Source organism: Pteronotus mesoamericanus, unplaced genomic scaffold, assembly GCF_021234165.1.
Source record: "Pteronotus mesoamericanus isolate MK-2021 breed Mesoamerican mustached bat unplaced genomic scaffold, CSHL_Meso_final contig_46, whole genome shotgun sequence".
Lineage (NCBI taxonomy): Eukaryota > Metazoa > Chordata > Mammalia > Chiroptera > Mormoopidae > Pteronotus > Pteronotus mesoamericanus.
Window position 1 is genome coordinate 9,622,901 of NW_026555170.1, and position 25,808 is coordinate 9,648,708.

The 25,808-nt window shown below is 34.2% G+C and overlaps 1 protein-coding gene across 2 annotated transcripts in view; it reads left to right on the forward strand.

The window, feature by feature from the left end:
* AKAP6 (A-kinase anchoring protein 6) overlaps window positions 1–25,808 on the forward strand; it is a 464,313-nt gene that overhangs the window by 398,304 nt on the left and 40,201 nt on the right. For both annotated transcript variants that reach the window (XM_054577924.1, XM_054577925.1), the window contains one exon: window positions 19,234–19,449. In XM_054577924.1, the coding sequence (XP_054433899.1) occupies window positions 19,234–19,449 (216 nt within the window). The remainder of the gene's footprint in view (window positions 1–19,233; window positions 19,450–25,808) is intronic.

The window sequence follows — 25,808 nt, forward strand, 5'->3', positions numbered from 1 at the left end:
TATCTGTATATGCATTATGTGCTCACCACCCAAAGTCAAATATTCCATCACCACATATCTGACCCCCTTTACCCTTTACCACCCCACTCGCCACCCTTCTCTCAGATGACCACCATACAGTGGCCTGTGAATTTTTGCTTGTCTGCTTGTCTTGTTCTTTCACTTGTTGCTTTCAGTTTTATATTCCACACATGGGTGAAATCATATGATTCTTAACTTTTTCTGTCTGACTTATTTCACTTAGCATGATATTCTCAAGATCCACCCATGTTCTCATAAATGGCAATATTTCATCTTTTCTTATGGCTGAGTAGTATTCCATTGTGTATGTGCATATGATCTTCTTTATCTATTCATCTGTTGAACGACACTTTAGTTGTTTCTGTATTGCCACTGTGAATAATGCTTCAACAAACATAGGGGTGCATGTATCTTTGTGAAAAAGTGTCTTTAATTTTTTTGTGTGTGGATACCTAGAAAAAGAGTTGCCGGGTCATATGGAAAGTCTATTCTTAATTTTTGAAGAGTCTTTATACTGTTTTCCATAGTGGCTCTACCAGTTTACATTCCCACCAGCAGTGACAGAGGGTCTACACATTTATTGTCTTGATTAAGATTGTTGAACTTTAATCTCATTACATTTATTCCTTTAGTTATTCAATAAATATTTATTGGACACCTACCATGTGGTAGGTACTGGCCTGTGTGTTAGCAATGCATAAAGCTTACAGTATGGTCTTGTTTAAATATTTTGTTATAAGGTATGCCGTTGTTCATTTTTACTCTATTAAATTGGAAGGTTTTCAAAAAATAGTTTCTTTACTTCCAATATCAAGAATAAATCAGCCTCTCACCAATGCCACTTTTAAAATGAGAAAGGACTTGAATTGTTTTCTGCGTTCTGCACTCTATTTCTCCTTTTTTATTGACATAACCTTGAATTTAATTATTAGCTAATAATATTTTACTAATAAAATTATATTCCTTCTCATACTTTCAATAATTTTTCTTGATATTTACATTATATTTTAAAATGTGAAAAACAATTCAAAATTAATTCTTTTTAATACTCATTTTCTTGCTCAACATCAGTTTTTTATGTACCATATTTTTTCTCTTTTTTTAAAAAATAATTATTCTTATATTGCCTACTGGATTGTCTTCTAATAATTTTTTTAGGAAAAGTGGATTCCTAGTATTTCACAAACCCCTGCATGTCTGAAATGTATTTTGCTTGACTCTATATATAAACAATTGATAGGTTGAATGTAAAGTTTTGTTATGGGGAGTATAATCTTCTTCTGTCAAAACTGCTATTGACATTTATGGTCATAAAGGAGAAGTCTGATTTTTGTTCCCATATAGTAACATTGTTATTCATTTGTATGTGACTGAGTGTTGATCCCTTGGGATTTGGGATTTGCTGGTGACTGGGTGAGTCCTAATTGATTTTGAAAATTTAAATCCTGTGGTATAACAGAAAGTTCTACCTACTATTTGATTACCACAAGTTCTCCATATGTTTAGTTCTCTCCTTTTGGAAGTCCTATTCTGTGCATATTGAGTCCTGAGATCTTGCTTTCACTTAAAGAAATCAATTCTCATTTTCACTGAGTCTTTATCTGGGACTTCTAGTACGACTCTCAAAGTTGCTTTGTGTTTCTGCAGTGCCTAACTTTGCAGCTTACTGTCTTCATTGCAAGTTTTGATTCAACAGAATTTTTCATCTTTGTACAATCTTTGCTGATCTTTCTTTCTTTCTTTCTTTCTTTATTTATTTATTTTTTAAATTTATTTACTTTTTAAATACATTTTTCTTTGCCTCCCCCCCACCTCTTTCCCTTGCCCCCTCCCTCTTTCCCTCCCTCAGCTCTTCCCCTTTGGTTTTGTCCATGAGTCCTTGCTATATGTTCCTTGACTTTCCCCTTCCCTTCCCTTTCCCTGCACCCCCTCCCTTCCCTCTTGCCTCTGTTGGTTTCTTTTCCTTTCAGTGTTGCTGGTCATATTTTCCTTGCATCTTTGCATTGTTGGTTAGGTTCCGCTTATAGGTGAGATCATATGGTATTTGTCTTTCGCCCCCTGGCTTATTTCGCTTAGCATGATGCTCTCCAGTTCCATCCATGCTGTCGCGAAGTTTAGTAGTTCTTTTTTTCTTTCTGCTGTGTACGTAGTTTACTGATCTTAATTTGTTCCATCTTCAAAAGTGCCTGTCTCAGTGCCGTGGATGCAATATTCTTGGGCATATTTTCAAGAAATGGGTTGTTATTTTCTAAAGTTTTCTTTTTTCTTTTATTAATTCTATTTCTAAAAGAATCTGTTAGCCTATTTTGCTTTGAGTCCTCAAATTGGGCCCCCTTTTGAATGATAATTTTTGTTAGTATATGTGTTGGCTTTCTATCTCTGTTTACGTTTAAAGAGGGAGTTTTTGTTTTCCATGACTGGGCATTGTGATACTTCTCAGGGATTTCCTAAGTGGCCCCCTTATTTATATTATTTATATTTATATTTATATTTATATTTATATTATTATATTTCAGGTCCAGACAAAATCTAAATGGAAAATTCAGATTTCCTTTAGTTTTATCAAAATTCAGGGATAAGAAAGTATAGACCATATACATGAGATAATAATTTTTGATACAGAAACATAGAGGTACCTACATGTCTAATGTTGGGTGAGGTAGAGTGCCAGCCACGGAGCCTATGCATTTATCACCCATCAGAGGCATCCGCAGTGTCCCAGAGCAGGAGAATGGTCTCACAGGGCTGTGCGTCCGTCAGCAGGAGGGGGGAGAAAACCCCATTAGGAGGTAGCTATCTGTAATATTGGTGCTATATCCTGGGAGCTTGAAATAGTGTGATTACAGTGGAAGAGAGGAAGCTGGATTTAAGAGAAACCGCAGGGTTAGAGATGACAGCATTTCGGAACCGCTTTGCTAGTAGGGGTGAGGGACAGGAAGGAGCCTGAGGCTTTCTTAGGCCTCACTCCCACCAAGAGCCCCAGTCCCTGGAATGCTGCTGTCTCTGCATTGCCTCACAATCCCCTTTTAAATGAAGAAAATCTTCCACGAAAGGCTGCCATAGAACATTTGTAAAGATGGAGAGGTTCTGGTACCGAAAAAGAGGAGCCAGTTCAAAATTATTTTGGGAGTGTGGATAAATTTTTTAATTCATTCAACATCAGTCTCTTAACCAAACACCTATGTCAGGTGCTGCTGTGCTGGGCACTGTGGACACTGTGGTGAGTCATCCAATGTCCTCCTCCGAGGAACACACAGTCTAAAGGGAGATACAGGCAAATCAACAAATAAGTGGAATAGAATGTGGAGTGTACTTTGACAGTGTGCTGTGGAAGTCCCTGGGACCTTCCTGGGGAGGACAGGTCCTTGTGGGGAGAGGAAAGGAAGTTCCTAGGGTGTGTGATTCCAAATTGAGATCTGAAGTGAAGGGGAGGATAGGCAGAATAGCATGTGCATGTATTGAAATGGGTGACTGAAGAAATTCCTGTATTGTTTTATGGTTTTATGTGCTTTTCTCAAATTTTATTCAGGTGTGTATAGGTATGCATCTCTGTCTCTTATTAATAGAGTATAAACTTTTTAAGATTTTATTGTTTTAGAGCAGTTTTAGGTTCAGAGGACAGTTGAGGGTAAGGCACAGCAATTCCTCACATACTCCCTGCCCTTACACATACTTAGTCTCCCCCATTATCAACATCCCTTACCAGAGTGGTACATTTGTTACAATTGATGAACTTTTGTTTACACATCATAATCACACAAAGTCCATAGTTTATATTATGGTTCACTCTTGGTGTTATGCAGTCTATGGGTTTAGACAAATGTATGACATGTATCCATCCTAAAGGCATATACCAATTGTTTTCACTGCCCTAAAAATCTCTGTGCTCCATCTATTCACTCTTCTTCCCCCTCCCCCACCCCAACTTCTGACAACCACCACTGATCTTTTTACTCTCCATAGTTTTGCCTTTTCTAGAATGTTGTATGGTCAAAATTATATTTAGCCTTTTCAGATTGGCTTCCTTTACTTAGTAATATGCATTTAGGATTCCTCCATGTCTTTTCATGGCTCGATATCTCATTTCCTTTTAGCACTAAATAATATTTCATTGTCTGGAGGGAGCATAGTATATTAAGCCATTCACCTGCTGAAGGACATCTTGGTTGCTTCCAAGTTTTGGGAATTATGACTAAAGCTGCTATAAACATTCATGTGCAGATCCTTGTATGAACATAAATTTTCATCTTCTTTAGGTAAATACCAAGGAACACATTTGTTGGATCTTATGGTAGGAGTATGTTTATTTTATAAGAAACTATCAAACTGTCTTCCAAAATTCCAGTATCATTTTGCCATTTCCCATTACCAATGAATGAGAGGTTCTGTTTTTCCATATTCTTGCTAGTATTTGGTATTTTCAGTGTTCCAAATTTTGGCCATTCTAATAGGTATGTGGTGGTATTTCATTGTTTTAACAGTATAACATTTTTAAAGTAGGAGTTACCTTGAAGTTGTATTTGTTTTGCATGCCCTTCATACTACCATAGGCAATGCCTTAGAGTCACTAGATACTCATGAAGTACTTAGCAGGTTGTAAAATTTCATCATGAGATGAGACCTGAAATCATTTAGCTAGCTCAACCTCATATTCCAAAGAAGAGAAAACCAAATATCTGATAAATTAAATGACTCACCCAGGACAGACCCAGAGCCAGAGCCAGATGGCAGCTCACAGCTACTGAATCCTAATCCAGGCTATAGACCAATAATACTAAACCAATGATTTCATGTGAGGCATCATTGATGTCTTTGCAATTTGCACATCTCAATTTTTCCTCCAAAAAAGGAGATAATAAGCCTATCTCATTTGATGAATAGAAATAAAAATGATTATCACAAGGGACATTGTGATTAATAGGAAATTCAGAAATGCTTATTAATACAAAAAAGCACTATTTTAGGCAGTATCTTAAGTACATATAAAAACACACCAAGGCTCCTCTGGCATTGGAAATAAGAGACTTGACATCTTTTCTGCAAAAGCTTCTCATTTCCAGGGTCTTTACTCTCAAGAGTTCACCTCACTATAGAGTTTGCTATCATTTTTTACCTTGTGTTTATGTTGCACCTTCATACGAGGAGCTTAAAGAGCTTTATACACATTAGCTTCTTAATCCTCCCAAAACCCCTCTAAGATAGGGCAGAAGCATAAATCATTATTCCCATCTGGAAAAAAATAGCCTTACTTATCTCTCTTAATTTCACTGATGCTCTAAACTGTTGATTAAATCCTAATTTATACCCTGTACATTTAGAATATCAAATTCTCTTCCCCAAGGATATTTTTCTTTCTTTTTAAATTTAGTGTCTTGAGGATAAATGTAAATATAGATTGACAGGTCTGGTGTTAGAAGCTCCTTTGAGAAGGATAGACTAGATAGTAACCGGGTTCCTCTCATGCTCTCCTCCTTTTATCAACATGTTCTTTATTGTCCTTCAGTCATGACAGGAGACATGACTTTTAGGAATTGGAGGGAATGTTTCAAGACTCGCTCCTTTCTTTATCTGTTAGCCAAGACCAACCAGCAAGAGAACCAATAGATATTCATTCAACCATGTCGTTCTAACTTTCAGTAAAATACTGGTGCAACAGACTTCAAAGCTTTACGAAAACAACAAAGGAAGTTAGATTTTCAGTCTGTGTGCTTTGCTTAGGCATGTGGTTCTCACTATAAAGATATTTGGTATTAGACTTTGAAGATGTTAGAACATGACCAAGACATGAGCAGAATCTGAGGCCAAGTAAAGTTGATTCATGCAAATAATTGCAACAGCACCCTTGTCCAGTTAGAGCGGTGCCTGCAGTTCAGGTCAGTGAAAAAGAAAACAAGTACAAATGATAAAGGCAAAATAAAATTAATACTTTATCAATCCTAGAAGTTTATCAGAGGAGGTGAAAATCAACTTGCAACTGAGAGATATTCCAGGTTGTATTTTATTATTTTTAAAAGTTCGTCTCAGACCACCATATGATATTTTTCCTGTCTCATAACAGAATAAGGTTATGTAATGATATGATGCCAGGAGATGGTAAAGGCTAAAGGAACATTGCTTTTTAGAGAAAGGGTATATAAAAGTTACTGGTTTACTTGAGACCACACAACTAGATATTCCAAACTAGAACACTAAATAGTGGTTTTTTGCTTCATCTAAGTGTCTCAAATGTTCCACTAAAACACCTTTATGCTCAGATGATTTATATTCTGCCTTGCCACCAAAATATTAGATGGGACAAATGAGAGGGCTACTCCCTCCTCCATGTAGTCAGTTTTTTGGGGGGAATAAGCAGAAGAAAGATATAGTGTCCCTTCTCAAAAGAAAAAATATATATATTCCTCTAAAAGAAAAATTAGCTTTATTCAAGAAAAAGTTCTCAAAAAATTCCCCTGGACTTCTGTTTTGTTTTAGCTATGGGAGTGTTTAACGAAAGATTATTACATTTCTTTTTCACAGGGTCCAGAATATTGTTTTGAGCTAAATAATCATTGTAACAATTTACCAGTTGGCTAATATTTAGTCTATTAATACAATAGTTGAAGAGTGTTTTGTTGTTATATATTAGTTAAACTTCTAAATGACCCTGAGAGTGTGGTTAGTATTAGTGCACATCTGGGAATACTGAAAACTGATGAAAAAGAGTTGAGTTGCCCTGGGCTTCCACAACAAACACAAAGGGAAGAGCAAAGACACAAATTTCCAGGGGTCCAAACTCACAAGAAAATGTCCTATTTATTTTATATGCTATGAAAATAAAACCAGAAATATGAAGTTTATAGAGCTGTCTGTACCTCAGCTTCTTCTAGGTTAGGGAGGAGTAAATGAATGAACAGAAGGATCTTTCTAGTGCTGCCTTTTTGCCCCTGGTATCATTTTCCTCCTTTTTAAGTGGTGCTATTCCCCGTAGCCTAACTCTCCTCCTGCATTCTTATTGTTTTCCTAGAGTTCTTTAATTCATTTATTTCCCACCTGTAGGATTCTGGAATTACAGGAATACTTCCCCAAAATACCAGTTCCTAGCTGTTATCCTTGAACTAACACTATGAACTTTGTGATGAGTTCCAGGAATGGCTTCATAGGAAATAAAGAGTAAATTAGCCAGAAAGAAGTCTGGAAAAATTGTTTTTTTTAGGAAAGAGGGGTGAAGAATAGCCAACTGTGTATGAACAAGAGCTAGAGAAATACCATGCATCAGAGTTGAGTGAGTCACGAAACTAATTAGTCTGATAGTCTGTCCTCCCCTGTGTGTTTTGTATTTTCTCTGGGAATTCCTCTTGGGTCAGCCTTGCACCAGTGTTCGCTTGCTTTCCTTCTTAATAGCCTTTCATTCTCCAGGTGTGGTCTTTACGATGATCCATCTTTCAAAGATTTAGCCTCATGTGTGGATTGCGCTATACCTTGTCATAAAGAATTCTTTTCTTCCTCTCCTGAAGACTGTACTGTACATTCCTTTAACCTGGCCAGTGAATACGCAAAACCCATTAAAAGCACAGATGAGTTCAGGTGCTGGGACTGACAGATAACCTAGAGAAGAAAATCACCTTCATCCACTCCCTAGAATTATATTGAAATGATTCCCATGGAATCAATAAGAGAAAAAGAGCACGGTAGGTATTGTAAATAGATTTCAAAATATAATGATGTAAAAATAAATGGCAATTAATGCTTTATCTGTGTCTAAAAGGAGTGATTGTAGGACTTTAAGAAAAGATATTTTGTAGTAAAATGGCTAAGTTGCATTTATATCCAGCAGCCTTTCCCCTTTATTGCTAAAAGTACCTTTCTATAATTGCAGACTAGTTTAGCATCTTAACAATAATGGACATGTTTTTAAAAGATTATTGCCAAAAGTGCATTCTTTATTCCAGGGAGACTCTGTAATAGATACCAGCATTTTAGTAATGATACAAGCAATCTGTAAGCTATTACAGTTTTCTTTAGTGTAACTTAATCTTCATATTGTTTTGTATGTCTGGAATTTTAATAGTGTTTTTAATTTAGAAAAGGAAATATATAACATATTACTAATTACCTGTGAATATGAACTAAGCACATGACCACTGAGCTTGATTCTTAAAAACAAACATATTTATAAGTACTTAACCTAGTATAGGGAGACACACAAAGAAATAAAGAATGCCATACAAGGACATCAACAGTTTTCATGGAATAGTACAGTGAGGGTTTGAATTTTAGAATGGTTATTATATTTTGGTCCACAGCTAAAAAATAGCTAAGGGGACTAGCAATATTCTTTTCCAAATATAATTAGTTTTTTTTAACACATGAAGGTACAAACAGTGAAAGCAAAAGTATTTATAAAATAGCGATTACCTTTTTCGTTGATGACACCATTCAAGAATTTGTAGTATTAAATAGTTCTGGTGGCCCTTAATGATTCAACTTAATTAGTGAGGATACTAGATTGCAAGAAAAAGTGAGATTTTTCTCTAGGTCAAAGATCAGGCTCATTAGGCCATGGAGGTAAAGGTGACTAATCTTTGGACCTCACTGCTACCTAGATGAACAGAGGGGAGATAGTTTTTCTTAAAAATAAAAGTATTCACTGAAAATATTGTGAATTTAAATGGTTATAAGAGATCATTTAGTCTTAGAATCTAGACTTAGATTGTCATGTACAGTTTCAAAACTATTTTGACACATACCCTAGACCCCCTTAAAGGAGCCAATAGAGATGTGCTTAGTGAACCAATTTAGGAGGCTTTAATGCCATTTTTAAAATCAGGTTTTTACATTAAATAAACCAGTTTGCTATTTTGAATGAAGTTATAATCTACTTACAACTGTCATCCTCTGTTTCTGACTTGCAATTAGGTGGTATTTCCAAAATGTCAGACCTAGATTCTGCTTCTACCATCACCATAATAAAATGTGACAGCCAAGATATCATATCAATACCTTTTCCATAATTAGCAATAAGGATCCTGCCAAGGGTTAACTAGAAAAGTTTCATAAACATTTTTCTACAAATGGTCCTGATGGCAGTATTATGCTTTTAAAATCTGCTAATGTAGCAAAGACTCATGACAACCAGGAGACAAATCTATGAACAAAACTGTTTGGAGAGAATAGTTTTGGAGTGTATGATGTATGTTATGTAAATGAGCTTATTAGGACACTCATCTATTTTATTATTGGTGACCAATTTAATAGAGGCATTTAAAAAACAATATTTCTGCTTGACTCTTAGAAATGAAGAAGATACATTGATATAATTGAGAGCAAATGATTGCATGTCGTGCCATTTAATCATGTCATTTTTCAATTACTATTTTTTGCACTTCACTGCATGCTTATAGAATATTTAGTTTCAATATAGATTAAGTCCCAGAGTTTGAAACTGAACTAAATCCCTATATTGTCTGACATTGTCTTTTAAGTTTGGAATCAGTTAAAACACACAAATGTCATTTACTCACATTTTAAAAAAATATGCAAGCCATCACGCATACTTCACTTAGGTATTTTAATTTTTTGTTATTTGGAAGAATTACTCTTTTACAATTTCAGGATGAAAATTTTTGTTTGCAACATTTATACATTAGGTATTTTTAAGTTAAGCATATAATTGACTCAAGAACAGAGCTGTCAGGACCAAAAGATCTGCTGACCCCTTGTTAGAAACTTTGACAATCATTTGCCTAATTTATGTTTCCTACTTTTGTTCTATCTCTTCTTTATTATTTATATAAATTATAGCTTTCTCAGAAAAGAGATTACTTCCTGTTGTCTGCTATAGTATGACGTTCTTGAGGGCAGAAAGTTTTGTCTATTTTGTTCACTGATAATATCACAAACACTCAGAAGAGTGCCCATTATAATAGGTGTTTAATAAATATTTGTTCAATGAATGGATTAGGATTTTTTTCCATCTCCATTATCATAACCACCCTTCAGAGCTGCATAGATCACTAATCATTAACATATTTTCAGGCTGAGTAAAAGGTAGATGGTGTACAAAAGTTGTTGGCTGTCTTAACAAAAATAATGACTGTATTTATGACTATGGCCACTTTTGGTTAGAAGTCAGGGGCAGAGATAGTCTGATAATGTCAAAATAGTAATATTGTAAGTTTTTAGTTTTTTTTATGAAAGGCAGTGTAGCATAGTGTTTTTGTGAATTGGGTCTCTATTCAGGTTGCATGGGTTAAAATTCTGCTTTTGGGGTTTATTAGCTGTGTTACAGCTGATCAATTACTTAATCTCTTCATATCTCCATTTTCTCATTTGTGAAATACGTAGATGAAAATAATGCATATTGAGTTGGCCAAAAAGTCAGTACAGTTGTTTACAGAAAACAAAAGACATAGTTTTCATTTTCACCCTTTATTGATTTGGATATTTTGAGTATGTCAGCTCTCTCCTGTGTGGTATAACACCAGTTGTTCTCAATTAATGTCTTGATTTGATCTCTACCAACTTCAACTGGTCTTCCCAACTGTGGAGCATCATCCAGTAAGAAATCTCTAGCATGAAACTTCACAAACCACTTTTGACACATTTGATCAGTCGTGGCACCTTCTCCATACACTGCACAAATCTTTTTTTGTGTTTCAGGCATGTTTTTTAACTTTCTTGAAATAATAAAGCCAAAAATGTTGTGTATTTTCTTCCATCTTCAATATTAAAATGGCTACACAGAAATTCACTAACTTCGATAAGTTTTTTTAATGCACACTGATATGACAGCTGTCACAAAACAATCTAACAAAATTGTGTTAAGTGAAGTTAAAGACAACTAAATACTAGTAAAGCTATCTTACAGAAAAACCAAATGAACTTTTTGGCCAACTCAATATTTCATAGTACTGTTGTGAGAATTCAGTGAGTCAATACATATAACAGGCTTAAAAAATGCATAACACAGAAATACAAAAAATGTTTGTTATTGCTATAGGAGATTAGTGAAAAATAGCTAATGAAAGAGCTAAGAATAGTACTCTAGCAATTAATAAGATTCAATGAGTGTTGGTTATTATTCTGTATTCAAGTAAGTCTTGATTGCATATTTAAAGAAAACATAGCATTATTTTCATTTTGTATTTATTCAGATACCTTCTGAGTCAACTCAAAATGGTCCTTGGTAAAGTACATGAAGTATATTTGATATGTCAGTTCTCTCATTTTTATACTGACACCAACAACACAGTAGATTAAAATTTCATAATAAGTATATGATTATATATGAAACGCATGATTGCAATAATTAAACATAACTAACATTCTTAAACTTTCACATTTTTAACTCCTTTTTCAGATCCATTGTCTTCTATGTATACTTTCCTGTTTATGTTTTATGATATTTCTAGAAGTACAACAGCTATATTTAAAAAGGCAACTGCATCATTTTTATTATATAGAAGAATGTCTTATCTGAGATTTATAGGTTTGCAGTTATGGCTCTATCCCAGGAAATTATATAGCCATTACTTTTTAAAAAAATAAATAAAAGCTCTAAGTTTGCATGTTACTAATATATGTATTGACCCATAGTTGCAAAACCGTGGTGACTGGATGGTATTAGTAATATTATAGGGTTTGTTGTTGTGACATACTCTGAAGGAACGGTAAATTCTCTGATTATGTAATCAGTTATATGGTTGATAATATATACATGGGCTTACCAAGCAATTTTTTTAAAAACAACAGCTTTAGTGAGATATAATCCACATACCATAAGATCTAATTTTAGAATAGATTTACCTGACCCCCCTCCCCCACCCCAAAAAAAGAAACTCCTATGCATTGACAGTCATTCCCTATTGTCCTTGGACTACAACCTCTGGTAATCACTAATAAACTTTTTGTTTCTATGTATTTGCCTATTGTGGACATTTTATATAAATGGAATCATGCAATATGTGGCCTTTTGTAAGTAGCTTCTTTCGCTTAACATGATGTTCATGTTGTCATATGTATCAGTGCTTCATTGATTTTTATTACCAAATAATATTCTGTTGTATGGATTTACTACATTTTTTAAAGTCCACTTATCCATTGATGGATGTTTGGTGTATTTCCACTTTTTGCTATTATAAATAATGCAGTTATAAATATTTGTCCATAGAATTGTATGTGTTTTTTTTATATGTTTTCAATTTTTTTAGTATTTACCTAGGAGAGAAATTGTTGGATCATAAGGTAGATCTATCAATATGTTTAACTTTTTGAAGAAATATCATACTGTTTTCAAAATGAGTGCACCGTTTTGCAATCTTGCAAGTAATGCATGGTAGTTTTAATTTCCTGACATCTCATCAACATTATTTCTATTTTCTTTCTTTTTTGTTTTTTTTTTGTGGGGGCATCCTGATGACTAATGATATTAAATGTCTTTTCATGTGTTTACAGGCCATTTGTATGTCTTTGTTGGAGAAATATTTATTCAAATATTTGCCCATTTTTAAAATAGTTACTTCTTTATATTGTTGCATTTTAAGAGTTCTTTTTATAGTCTGGATACAAGGCCTTTATCAGATACGTAATTTTCATATATTTTTTTCCATTCTATGTGTTGTCTTTTTACCTTTTTATGGTGTCATTTGAAGGCCAAAAGTTTTACATTTTAATTAAGGTGTCTAAAAGTTGCTTGTAATTTTGGTGTCATATCTAAAAAACCATTGCCTAGCACAAGGTTATGAAGATTTACTTCTATGTTTTCTTTTAAGATAGTTTTAGTTGTAGCTGTTGCATTTAGGTCCATGATCCATATGGAGTTAGTTTTGCTTATGCTGAGAGGTGGGAGTCCAATTCATTCTTTTGCATGCAGATATCCAGTTGTCCCAGCACCATTTTTTGACAAGACTATTTTTCCTGACTTAATTGTACCAAGAGCTTTTTAAATTCCATTTAGTTTTGGTACACATTCAATCTTCAATCATTAATATCCTGTACTTATCATAAGTAAGCCTTTTATGGCATAAATTAGCCTTGATTTTATAGACATTATCTTGTCTGAATTATTACAGTGTAAATTATATTTTGTTTGTACATCTGAACTTGATTTTATATGATGGCCCTCCTCAGAGAAGCTCTACTGATGATCCTGTCTGTAGTAACTCCCCCCGCCACCGCTTTCTCTCATGGCACCCTGTTTTGTTTTATAGCTTTTATTGCTCTTTGATATTTTCTAGCCTATTTGTTTTATTTCCATCCTTTCACCACATCTCCCCAGCCCCCACAAGTGTGAATGTAAGTTTTATGAAAGCAGAAATCTTGTTGCTCACAGTTATATTTCCACCACTGAGAACAGTACCTGGCATACAAAAGGCAACTCAGTAAATCCATTTGGGTGGGTGGATGGATGATGGAATTATGATTATCATCGTATTCCACTTGAACTTCCATTCTGTTTTAAAATGTTACAAAGTTTGTTGTTTCTTGACCTTTTCTTATGTGAATCCCCCAAATGCAATGCCTGACCTCCCTTTCTTTCTTTCACCTTTTTGATATTCAGCAACTTTGACAGCCTAGTTCTAATCCCATGAATCTTAATCTGTCTACTCCAGCAAGTAATGTTCTTTCTCAACCCCCGAAATCAATGTCTATCATTTAGCATGTATATCAGTCCCACCTTACATTTGGGTCACATCCTCTGTACTCACAAAGCACATTCACCCTTCTTACCTCATTTAAAACCTGCAACAGCCCAATGGGTTAAGTGTTATCAAAAACCTTTGCTTTTCATTGATCTCTCTCACTTTGAGGAGCCAGTGTCTTCTATTTACAGCCAAATTACAAGCACCTAAGAACAGGTACTACATCTTATATGCCTCTTACCTATAAATGACAATCCTGTAATGAAAAGTAGAGTGTTTGGCACATAATTGATACCAAATAAATGTTTATTGCTACAAGAAATATTATTCATGTGATCTTTGCAAACCTTGCTCCAAAATAATGATTCCGATCCAAATAGTGAAAAGCATCTTCTGAAAAATCAGAGATACTAGTTATAGCATCTCGTATTTCCAACCTACTATACATTCTTATTAGACCATGGCTGCAGATATTAACATTACCTGTACCTGATGTCTTACACCTTTCAAACAATCCTTATGTTTCTGTCTTACTATGTAAGCTTTCTGAGAGCAAAGCTTCTATTTAATTTAGCACAGTGTGTTAGAGTCATTCATTACTAAAAGATTCCTTTGATTAACTGGAGAGCATTATGCTAAGCGAAATAAGCCAGGGGGCAAAAGACAAATACCATATGATCTCACCTATAAGCGGAACCTAACCAACAATACAAAGATGCAAGGAAAATAAGACCAGCAACACTGAAAGGAAAAGAAATCAACAGAGACAAGAGGGAAGGAGGGAGGGGGATCGGGGAAAAGGAAGGGAAGGGGAAAGTCAAGGAACATATAGCAAGGACTCATGGACAAAACCAAAGGGGAAGAGCTGAGGGAGGGAAGGAGGGAGGGGGCAAGGGAAAGTGGTGGGGGGGAGGCAGAAACTAATGTATTTGAAAAAATAAATTAAAATAAAATTGTAAAAAAATGACAAAAAGGGCAAAATCCCTAAATATGGTATTAAAAAATCTAATATATCAGCATTCTTAATAATTATATTGAAAATTCTGGAGATCATCATATAAATAGTAATAATATAAAGATAACACTGGTTGAAAAGGTCTATTGATTGATTGATTGAGTCAGTTTTTTTCAGTTTGATAACAACAAAATAATTGATCACCAATGGCTATGGTTCCTAGCTTCTTGCCTACCAGTGTGACCCCAAAATTAGAAATTGTAACTTCTATTCTATACTTCTAAAAAAAATCTAGTCTAACTATATTGATTCTCTTATCTGAAATGCCAAGGTCCTCTGTTTCATGTAGACCAGTGCTCTCCAAATGTAGTGTGTATCGTGATCACCCCCAGAATTGCTGATTCAAAAGATGTGGAGTAATACCAGAGAATTTGCATTTCCAAGTTGCTAGGAGTTACTAATGCTGCTTGGCCTGGGGAACACACTCTAAGAAACTTTGCTCTAGAAAATCTGGTCACAGGTAAGCAGACCAAGAGAAGATAGTTACCCACTTCATGAAATTGAAATGGTAAAATACAGAAAATGCAAAAAAGGAAAACAAAGGCATGAAAAAGTACGAGTGACCCTTGCAACAGAGAAATGGAGCTAGCCACCTGACACTGTTTAAAGTAGAAGAACTCACCTGTGTTTTTTCACTTTTCCCTTCTCAATATATTTCCACATTCCAACTGTATTGAAGATGGGTACATATCATATGTGATGGTCTCAAATTCATTGTTTTTGCCACACAGAACGCACACTCAATAGGTATCATTAAACAGTTAATCAATCTAAAGGGCAAAGTCATATTTGTCTTTATAAGTGGAATTGCTCCATAGTTCTTTTTCTCTTTGACAGACAACTTAGAGTTATACCACTTTATTCATATAAACTTACCTAATGATGTTACATTAACCTGCTGAATAAAATTATGTAAGAGATATGGAGATAAATTACTATGGAGTTTCTCAGCTAAAGTTATTTGTTCTCTCTTTTTAACATATGCTTGTTTTTGGTATTTTTAAAATATTATTTTCCTCCTCTATCTCTTTTCCCTATTTGGTTCTTAATTTAACTTACTGCACATTTTGATTCTTAGTGTAATTACAGGTTTTTTTTTAATTTCTTCCTGAAAAATTTTTTTTTAATTTATTTACTTTTTAAATACATTTGTCTCTGCCTCCCCCCCACCTCTTTCCCTTGCCCCCTCCCACCTTCCCTCCCTCAGCTCTTCCCCTTTGATTTTGTCCATGAGTCTTTGCTATATGTTCCTTGACTTTTTTTATTGTAAGCTTACATATGTACTTTTGTAAGAGATGACACTATTGTTTAATGTCAAGAATATGGCTATACAAGCAAATATACTCATTTTATGCAATATGCATTATACATACATTTAATATATAATGGAAAAAAGTACTAATATTGAATGCCTTACCTTTAATGATGATAAACTAAAGACAATGTCAGGAATGATGTTATATCACATTTGGCTTGATAATATGAGTGATTAAGATGGTTAAACAAATTGAGAGAAGAAATATGGAGAGGAAAAATAATCAAAAACATCACTTTGCTCCACCAGTGGTGAATTAAAAATCAAATTGACAGCCTACAAGTATAAAACAAAAACCTTCAGCCTGTTGGCAACTTCTTGTTAACATGTCTAAAAAGATGTGTTTAGAGCATTGGAGATCTGATAAAAGATCTCCAATCTTTTGTAAAGAAAAAAAACAATTTAGAAATTTTGATTTTTTTCTACAGGTTTCATTTTTTATAGCAAAACTGCCTTTTTAGTAACATGAAAAAACTGAATAGAAATGCAAAATAAGTAAATAAAGTAGGTCATTAGTCATTTAAAGGTAGCACATCAAACTGTATCCCAACAATTGGATTCTGAGATGATACCAAGACAACTACCTCTATACCAACTAAGGTAGCCCTGTAGGAAGAAATTGCCTAAAGATTACCAAATAATAAGGATAACTAAACACAAAGGCGCCTGGAATCTCTTTCCTAGGCATATTAATAATTAACTGGGGTTTTTTTCCTTTTAAGTTTTCTTCTTTTGTATTTATACTTTTCTGGGAAGACAATGTGACCACTCTTGGGAACCAACATGATTTCTTTAGTAATCTAGGAAAATTCTTCAAAATTGGCGATAATGAAAAGCATTCCAAAAATTTCTGGTCTCCTTTTTCCAGCTGCTTCACTCTCTTCCCTCACCCCCTACACACTGGGCACTCTACTGCCCCAGGCTACTTGCTCCTGGACCTTCTAAATACCACCACCCAACTTGGACCATCTGCCTCACACTGAAGATTTCACCAACTCCTCCAATAGCAAAAATCCTGTTAGTGCCCCCCTTTCTGCACTGTTCTTGGTATCCTACTTGTATAATCCGCCCTAGTAGACTCTCAGGTCTTTGAGAGAAGGAACATTAACTTGCTCCTTTTTGAAGCCTCCATGCCTGAAACAATGCCTAGCAGATGTAAGGTGCAATATACATTTGAGGAGGTCCAGGAGACAGGGATAAATTTGTCTTATTTCTGTGGCTTAGTTTGTTTAGCTTGAGTTTCTGTTTAAAAGTACTTTTCCCTGAAAATGTAAGCCAAAGATAATATAATCATTTGTTCCCATGTAGTTATATTTAACATTTCTCTATGCATAGTTTATCATGGAAATAATGGAAACTACTAATTCTAAGAAATACTGATTTTATTTTACTATTATAAATAAATATTTATATTTTAGTGCTTGTCATGGAAACCCGTTTATATAGAAGAATATAACTTTATCAACTTTATCTTCTAAATATAAAAAAGTACTAAAAAATAAGTTGGCTGTGTAAAGTTCCCAATTTTCCCCTCCTTTTTAAAGTGCTGTTATTCCCCAAGTGTGCCTATGGGATAAAATATTAATCCAGAATATAGACTAACTTCTTTGGAGATTAAAAAAACTTGCACAATTGGGAACATTCAAAAATCAAATATTGAATGTCAACAGTTTTTTAAAAAACTGTTTCAAATTTCAGAGACGGAGAGAGAAGGAGAGAGAATGCATGTGGGGTGGGACAGTTAGCAGGATTAGAACAGTTGGACACAGTGCCTGCTACTTTAGTAGACCTCAGGTTTTATCTTTGAATGTTTGGGGGTTTCTCCTCATTCAGCATAGAGCTAATGAATTGCATCAGTAAAGAAATTTGTCAGACCTCGTGATTATATCAGGAGTTATGTAGGAAAATAGTAATGAACCCTAGGAAAAGAAATAAGGGAAAGTTCAGAAAACGTAACTAAAAATGCCACATTGGTGAAATTGAATAATAAAATTCCTAGTCATATTTTTCCATAAATAGAGGTTTGGGAAATTGTCATTCACCTTATTTAAAATTCATAAATATTAAGGGTCCAGGGTTCTCTCATTACAGGAATAATAGAATTCAAGCTATTACTGAGTTAGGGTCATTTAAACGGCTATAGCGTGTACTATATCAATAAGTGGAACATCTGTATGAAATGTCCACCTGCTGATCTACTACCACTCCATGCACATTTCAATGAACCACACTTAATCATTTTAAGACTTTTAATGAAACCTTATCTAGATTAACATTTTAAGCACAAATACTTTTAGGCATTAAAACTCTCACACTAAATGAAATTGCATTGTCTTGTTTACCCTTGTTGATTAATAAGCAATCTGTTAACTGTTGGAACAGTCCAATTGTGGCAGTAGCAGGAGATTAGTAATTCAGAGATGTTTGCAGATATAATCATTTCTCCTGAAGGCTTTGAATTAGACTATCACTTACACACTATCCGTAGGCAATGAAAAGATATAATATTTTTGACATATGTATCCACTGTTTTGCTTGAATCATTCAGCTTAGGGTCACTGCAGCAGTACAAATGTTTCTGGGGCAAAATGCTATTTTGATGCATGCATATCCTTCTTAAACAGTGTGAATAGCTATTAAAAGAAACACAGCAACAAATAGTGCAGTAATAATCCAGTATCCTAATTTCTGTTTTCAGAACATTACTGCTTTGTTAATCAAGCTTTGGAAGGGAAATGTTGCTAATGCTTTTTTTTCTTGGTCAAATAATAGATGTTATATATTAAAGTTCTTTACAATCTTATTTAACTTATTCCCAGTCAGTAGAAGACTAAGCTTTTGGCTCCAAAAATATCTGAAAGTAAACTTGGAAAAAATGTCTTTTCTGAGAACTTCTGTGTTTTGTGTTTCCTGGGACTTTGAATCAAAATGTATAATCTGTTTGGCATTCATATGACTTAATGACTTATTTCATTAAGTTATAATTGTTAAACACCTGGGTGTTAAGGTGAGACCTGACACTTCAGACGACAAAATCAGTGAAAAAGGGAAGAGGATTGGTGAGCAGCTAAATTCTTTGGCATTAGTTGGGTATCTGTCTGTAAGAGACCTCTAATCTAAAGGCGACTGCAGAGTCCTTCTTGTTCAATTGTTCACAGCTGAGCATATCACTACAGCCTAAAATTAGGGTGGGAAAGTGTGTTTTATATCTTAGGGAATCTGTCCTGCAAACACTCACGACTTGGTCCCTCTCTGTGTTGCAGTCCCTGTGTCGTGAAATCAAGCAGCGGCGCCGTGGAGTGGCCTCCATCCTGCGACTGTGCCAGCATCTCCTGGATGAGGGGGAGACCTGCGACCTGAGCGCAGACCACCAGCCCATGCAGCTGATCATCGTCAATCTCGAAAGGAGGTGGGAAGCCATTGTCCTGCATGCCGTCCAGTGGCAGACGAGGCTTCAGAAGAAGATGGGAAAGGACTCTGTGAGTGGTTTTGTTTTTAAAGCATAATGGTCTCTCATTTTTCTCAGGAAAAAATTCTTTCAGGGCTTGTGTTCATGTTACAAGTGGTTTTATTGACTCAAGGGATAGAAATCTCCAAGCACTGAATGAAGCTCCATTTGTCATAACTAAGAGATTTATTTGTCTACTAATAAGATGCATTTAAGTGTATCTCATGGTCTTTTTTTAAAAAAATCACATGGATATTTTGCTTAATCTTACCAAATTAAGCCATTAATTCTTTCCATCATTTCTTCACCAATGATATTTATTAATCGTACAGTGACCTAACAATATCTTTCTGGAAGGTAGCTTACCACATTCAGAGCATGTGGAGCAATGTGTATGTTCTGCTGATAAGGCAATGCAAAAAAGTGTACTGTTTATCTTTTTTTACATGATACAACATTTGTATAACAATCTCCATTGTTCTTGCTTAGAGCTCCTTCTGATAGAGTTGCATTGCTGACAACCAGCAAGTTTCCTCAAGTGTTTTAAGGCAGTGCTCAAGGTAGAGGTAGGGATCTCTTTGAAGAATTTTCCAAATTTACTGTGATTCAAGCTATTGCTATATGAAGAAAATATATGTGACTAGAGTTGTTTTATTATAATATAGAACAGGTACTTATCCAGAAAACCAAGAAGATTGCATTCCCCAAGTGACCTTGAAATCAGTATCTATTACTTGAAGGCCTAATTCTTATGTTTGACTTACATAAATGAAATACAAACAAACATGCATTCATACATACACACATACATACATAGAATGGAAAGTGTTTCTTATGTTTTTATCATCAAGTCTATCTTTATGGAAGGTTCAAGATTCAAAATTGAAAAATCAAATGTAATAGTCTTATCTTAAAAACAAGTTTCTCTTATGAATTATAATTCTTACAAAGCCTTAATATTTGCAATCTGATGTGTTTGGCATTGGGGACTGGGAATAGAAGAGAGAACCAATCAGAAGGCCTTCTCACTCTCTTTGCATCTGTAGCTCATATATTGAGTCTAGGGGGTGATTTTATCAACAGTCCAGTTTAATTGTTTTGAGCTGAAGTTGTTAAATTTCTTAAGATTTCTGAGTTATTATCAGTAATTAGAGTCTATATAATTGGGTGCCTTTTTTTGAAATGAACTGTTGTGAAGCTATCTACCTGGAATCTTTTCTTTTCTGTGTTTGAAAGGGCAGAAGAGGTTATTTTTTATTCTATAGTTTGAAGCCTCTAAGCATAGTAATGGTCCTAATAAAGCTTACACAAAAACCTACTGCTCCTGGAGAAACTCTGACATTTTGGAAGCATTTAAACTGCTTGAAGGAGACAAAACTGGGTTTCTTTGGAGATTTACTTGAAATCATATGACCAGGGATGATGGACTAGATCTTTTCAGACTAGACATAGATATTTTTACCCTATTTCTGTGGCAAAGGTAAGCTTTAGCTTTGAAACCCAGGCTCAAGCTACTACATAGAAGTAGATATAAATTGCAAATAGAGAAAAGTCTCCCTTTTCTTTAGGTTGGCTGCGGAATGCTTTGGTTGTTTGGAATAATGAAGCAAGCGAATAAGGTTCACTGTGCTAAACAGGGTTGAAAATCACAGTCAAGGAAGGACTAGAAGGGTACAGAGTGGCACTAATGCAACAACACAGAGAGCACAGCGTACTTCATTATGTTGGAAATATTTCTTGCTTCTGATCTCTGTGGGTCAGGTAAAGATTCTAAGTTGCTTTGATGGGCAGAGTAGTGTTTCACCAGTATGGGAGGCTGCCTTTGTGGAGAATCAGAAGTCTCTAAGTGGTCTTTTGTTTGTTCATCCCACCCCTAAGTCATCCCCTTCGTGTGCACAAGGACTTTCGCTGCTATATTTCTAGGCCCTGGGACATACTTGCACATAATAGATACCTGGTAGATACTTGATAAATGAGTGAGTATATGCTTTCATTTAATAAATTTTGTTTCACATTAGTATTTGATTTGAAGTTACTATATCTATATTAATTTTCAGTGTTTATATTTTCACAAAATGGCTTTAAATGTTATGTTTCTTCATGAAGGCTATTTCACCTTCATGAGACCACCATGAAGATGCCTTTTAACCTTTCTTCTTGTCCAATGGGGACAATGTCTTAAGTTCTGAAACATATTGTGAGGTATCCTATAGTATACTTTCTGTTCTTCAAAAGTTACTTCTGAAGGAAATTCTGTTTGAGGTATTGGATAAAGTGGTTCTAAAAATGTGGTGTATGTTAGAATCAGAGGCTCTGTTTTTCTCTTTGTTATAGGATTCTCTTCATTAATCATTTTAGAAATAGCTTGTATAAGAAATGTCACCTAATCATCCATCCAGTGCTCTTCATTGTTCAGTTTACATCTGTTTGTGTGATGATTTGATTCCTGTTTGTCTTCTCCACTGGTCTAAAGAAAGCATCCACTCAGTCACTGTCTACTCATCTTTGCATTCCCAAAACCCCATAAAGTACCTAGGACTTAATAGACACTCCATACTGTTTGTTACGTAAGTGAATTTTCTCTAAGTAATGCTCTATAGTAGTCAATGTTAGAGATTCAGAGGTAAATAAGAAAACTTCCCTCCTCTCAAAAAGTGAACTTAGAAAGATATACAAATAACTATAATACTAAGTGATATTCACAAGTACTGCCTTCAAGCTTACAGTTAATACTGACAAAAAAATGGAAAATCTTTTAATAGGATTCAGAAAATTTCAGATAAATGATTAAATATCAATTAAACAAATTTATTACTCCTAACAAGGTAAATAATGAATATATCTCCTTTTAAAAAATTGCAAGAAAATAAGAGTTCTTATATTAGGTTCTGTAGGTCAAAACAGAAAAAACCCCAAAGTATCTATGTCCTTTATCAAGATTTGAAATTGCATAATTATTTGACACAATGCTTTATTCTTCCTATACTCAAGTTCTTTGTCCAGACTTACTTTTGTTTATTTTGTTACCTGTAAAAATTAATCTCTTGAATTTTGTCCCTTTGACTCTGTTCTCTGAAATGATCATTAACAGGAATAAGAGACAGATCCCTAGAGATTCTATGAATTTTAAAGGAAATAAAGGGAATATTGTGAATAATAAAGATCAGAACAGAAATTATTGAAATTGAAGACAGAAAAGACAGAAAGAGAAAAAAATCCATTATGTTTAGGCTGTTTTTTAGAAGATCAGTGAAATTGATATATCTCTAGCAAGAATGATCAGAAAACCACAGACCAATATCCCTCATGAATATAGATAAAAAGATTCTTAATAAAATTTTACCAAATCAAAACATCAATATATAAAATATATATTATGACCATGTAAGGTTTATCGAAAAAATGCAAAGTTAGTTTAACATTTGAAAAAAAAGTCAATGTAGTTCACCATATTTATAGACTAACAAAGGAAAACTATGTGATTATCCCAGTGGGTTTAGAAAGTACATTTGTCAAAATCCATCACCTTTCCTGATAAAAACTCAGAAACCTAAGAATAAAGTAAGAGCTTCCTCAACTTAATAAAAGGCATATGCAAATAATCAGCTGATTGCTTTTCTCCTAATATCAGAAAAATGGCAAAGATGTTTATTTTTAGCATTTCTATTGAACATTGTACTGGAAATTTTAACCAGTGCAATAAAGCAAGAAAAAGGAATTAAAGACATGCCACTTGGGAGTTACTGAGCAAAATTATCTTTACTCACAGACCTTATGATAATCTATATAGAAGATGTTATAGAATTTCCAGAAAGATCCGAGAGCTAAAAAAAAAAAAAAGGAATTTATCAAGGCTACAAGATGGAAGATTAATATACAAGCACCAATTGTATTTTTATGTATTATAAATGAACTATCAGAAATTAAAATTAAAACAATATCATTTATTATATAATAGCTGCAAAAACATGAAATGTTTAGGGATATATTTAACAAAAAATATGTAACATCTATTTTATGAAAACTACAAAACATTACTTAGAGAAACTAGCTGAATGAGTGATGAACTATACTGTGTTTATGAATCAGAAGGCACATTATTGTTAATGGATTGATTATTCCCAGATTTATCCATAGAGTTAATGTAATCCAAATGAAAATCTCAGTGATGCTTTTGGCAAAAATTTATAAGCTGATTCTAAAAATTCATATGGAAATGCAAAGGAGCTAGAATAGGCAAAGTGATTTTGGAAAAGATAAGTAAAGCTGGAGTACTTACAGGTCCTAATTTCAAGACTTACGAAAAAGGCATAGTAGTTAAGAGAGTATGGCGATAGTATCAAGTCAAAAATAGATCAATAGAATAGGGTATAAAGCTGCACATAAATGGTCAATTGATTTTTGACAAAGGTGTAAAGGCAATTCCAAGGATAATATTTCAACAGATGATACTGGAACAAATGAATATCCATAAACACAAATATGAAATTGAATCATACACTGTACTACACATAAAAATGAAGTTAAAATGGATCATAGACCTAAATGTAAAATGTAAAAACTATTTAGAAAAAAATTATAGGTAAAATCTTTGTGACCACCAGAGGAATTATAAGGGATAATGAGGAAGCTTTTTGGGGTGATATATATACTCATGATCTTACTTATAGTGATGGTTTTGTGAGTATATTCATTTATCAAAACATCTAATATTATACATTTTAAATTGTGAAGTTTATTTTATGCCAATTATATCTCAATAAAATTGTTTTAGAAAACGCATGAGCATATACAGAATTTTACATAATTAGAGATGGGTCAATTACCCTGAGGCCTGGCAGTAAAAAATGGGTATTCCTTTGTGAAGGAAATAAGTAATCATAATAATAATAATAATAATAATAATAATAATCAACTAACACATAGCTATTATTATATGTATCAAGCACTGTTCTAAGTAATTAACATGTTAAGTCACTTAAGACTTTTAACCACTATATAGTATATATGTACTATTATCCTCTCAATTTTACGGAAGAAAAAATTAAGGCAAAGGAAAGTTTCAACAACTTGTTCAAAGTTACACAGCTAGTTTGTAACTGATCTGTCATTCAAACCTAAGCATTTTTGTCTCCAGAGTCAGTGTCCTGAATCAACATCCCAAACTATTTAAAATGAAGTCTTCTTTAATGATAAGAATGGTGCATCTGCAACCACTTTTTTAAAAATCAAGTAGATTAACAGAATTTTTGTTTTTTTTAAAGATTTATTTATTTATTTATTTATGGGGGGAAGGGAAGAAAAAGAGAGGGAGAGAAGCTTCAATGTGTGGTTGCTTCTCGTGCACCCCCTACTGGGAACCTGGCTTGCAACCTATGCACATGCCCTGACTGGGATCAAACCGGTGACCCTTTGGTTTGCAGGCCAGCGCTCAATACACTGAGCTACACCAGCCAGAGCGATTAATGGAACTTTTGTAAATGCAAATCAAGCCTATTGTATTTTGAAAATATGAGTAGGTAATCTCGTTTTTTCCAGCACAATTTAAAAATACTGCATTAAATTTCTTCATTATCACAGGTGATAAATGCCCCAAATGAGCCAAACCTAAGTGGGCTAGGAAAAGCAGTAATTTCTTATGAGAACTTTAACAAAGAGGAGTAAGCAAGCATTTTCCCTTTTAAACTATCAGGAACAATAGAAAAGAGAGAATTTGGGCTGCCATGTGAATTGGTTGATCACTGATAGCTTACTGACACTTAAGGATTTTTTTCTAAGTATTTGGGGCTTCTTACTAAATTTACACATGCTTCACAGAAACTCCTGACTCACATGGAATTTGTATTAAAAAGACCAGTTTTTCCAGCCAAAATTTGTTTATATTACAAATTAGATTTCTTTTTTGAAGTGCCATCTCAAAAAACCTCTCTTTTGGACAGGTTCAAACTAATACAGACCAGTTTCCTCAGGGGAATCAGTTTATTCTGTTTTCTTGTGTTAATTTAGTTTGTTTGATTGGCTGGCAAAGATCCCTCTAAAGGCAAGTGGTACACGTGTGAATCATAAAAGAAGGGGGCTGTTGGGTTACTTGCTAGCAGCGTTGAACATGCACAGTGTCTTAAGTCACTGAGTTGCCATTTTTCATATATCATCTTAGTTAATCCTCATAACAACTATAGATGAAGAAGTTAAATTTTTAAAAGATTAATTACCCAAGATCATAGAGCTGGTAAGTAGAGGAAGAAGATCGGATCCATGCATATCTGACTCCAGGACTTTAAGCTCTTACAGTGCATAAAGGGTTTATTGATGGTTTCTCTACAAGGCTTCATTGGTTGGTTATTGTATCCTGTATTAACAATTTATAGTCTTATTTTTTCTTTTTATTGG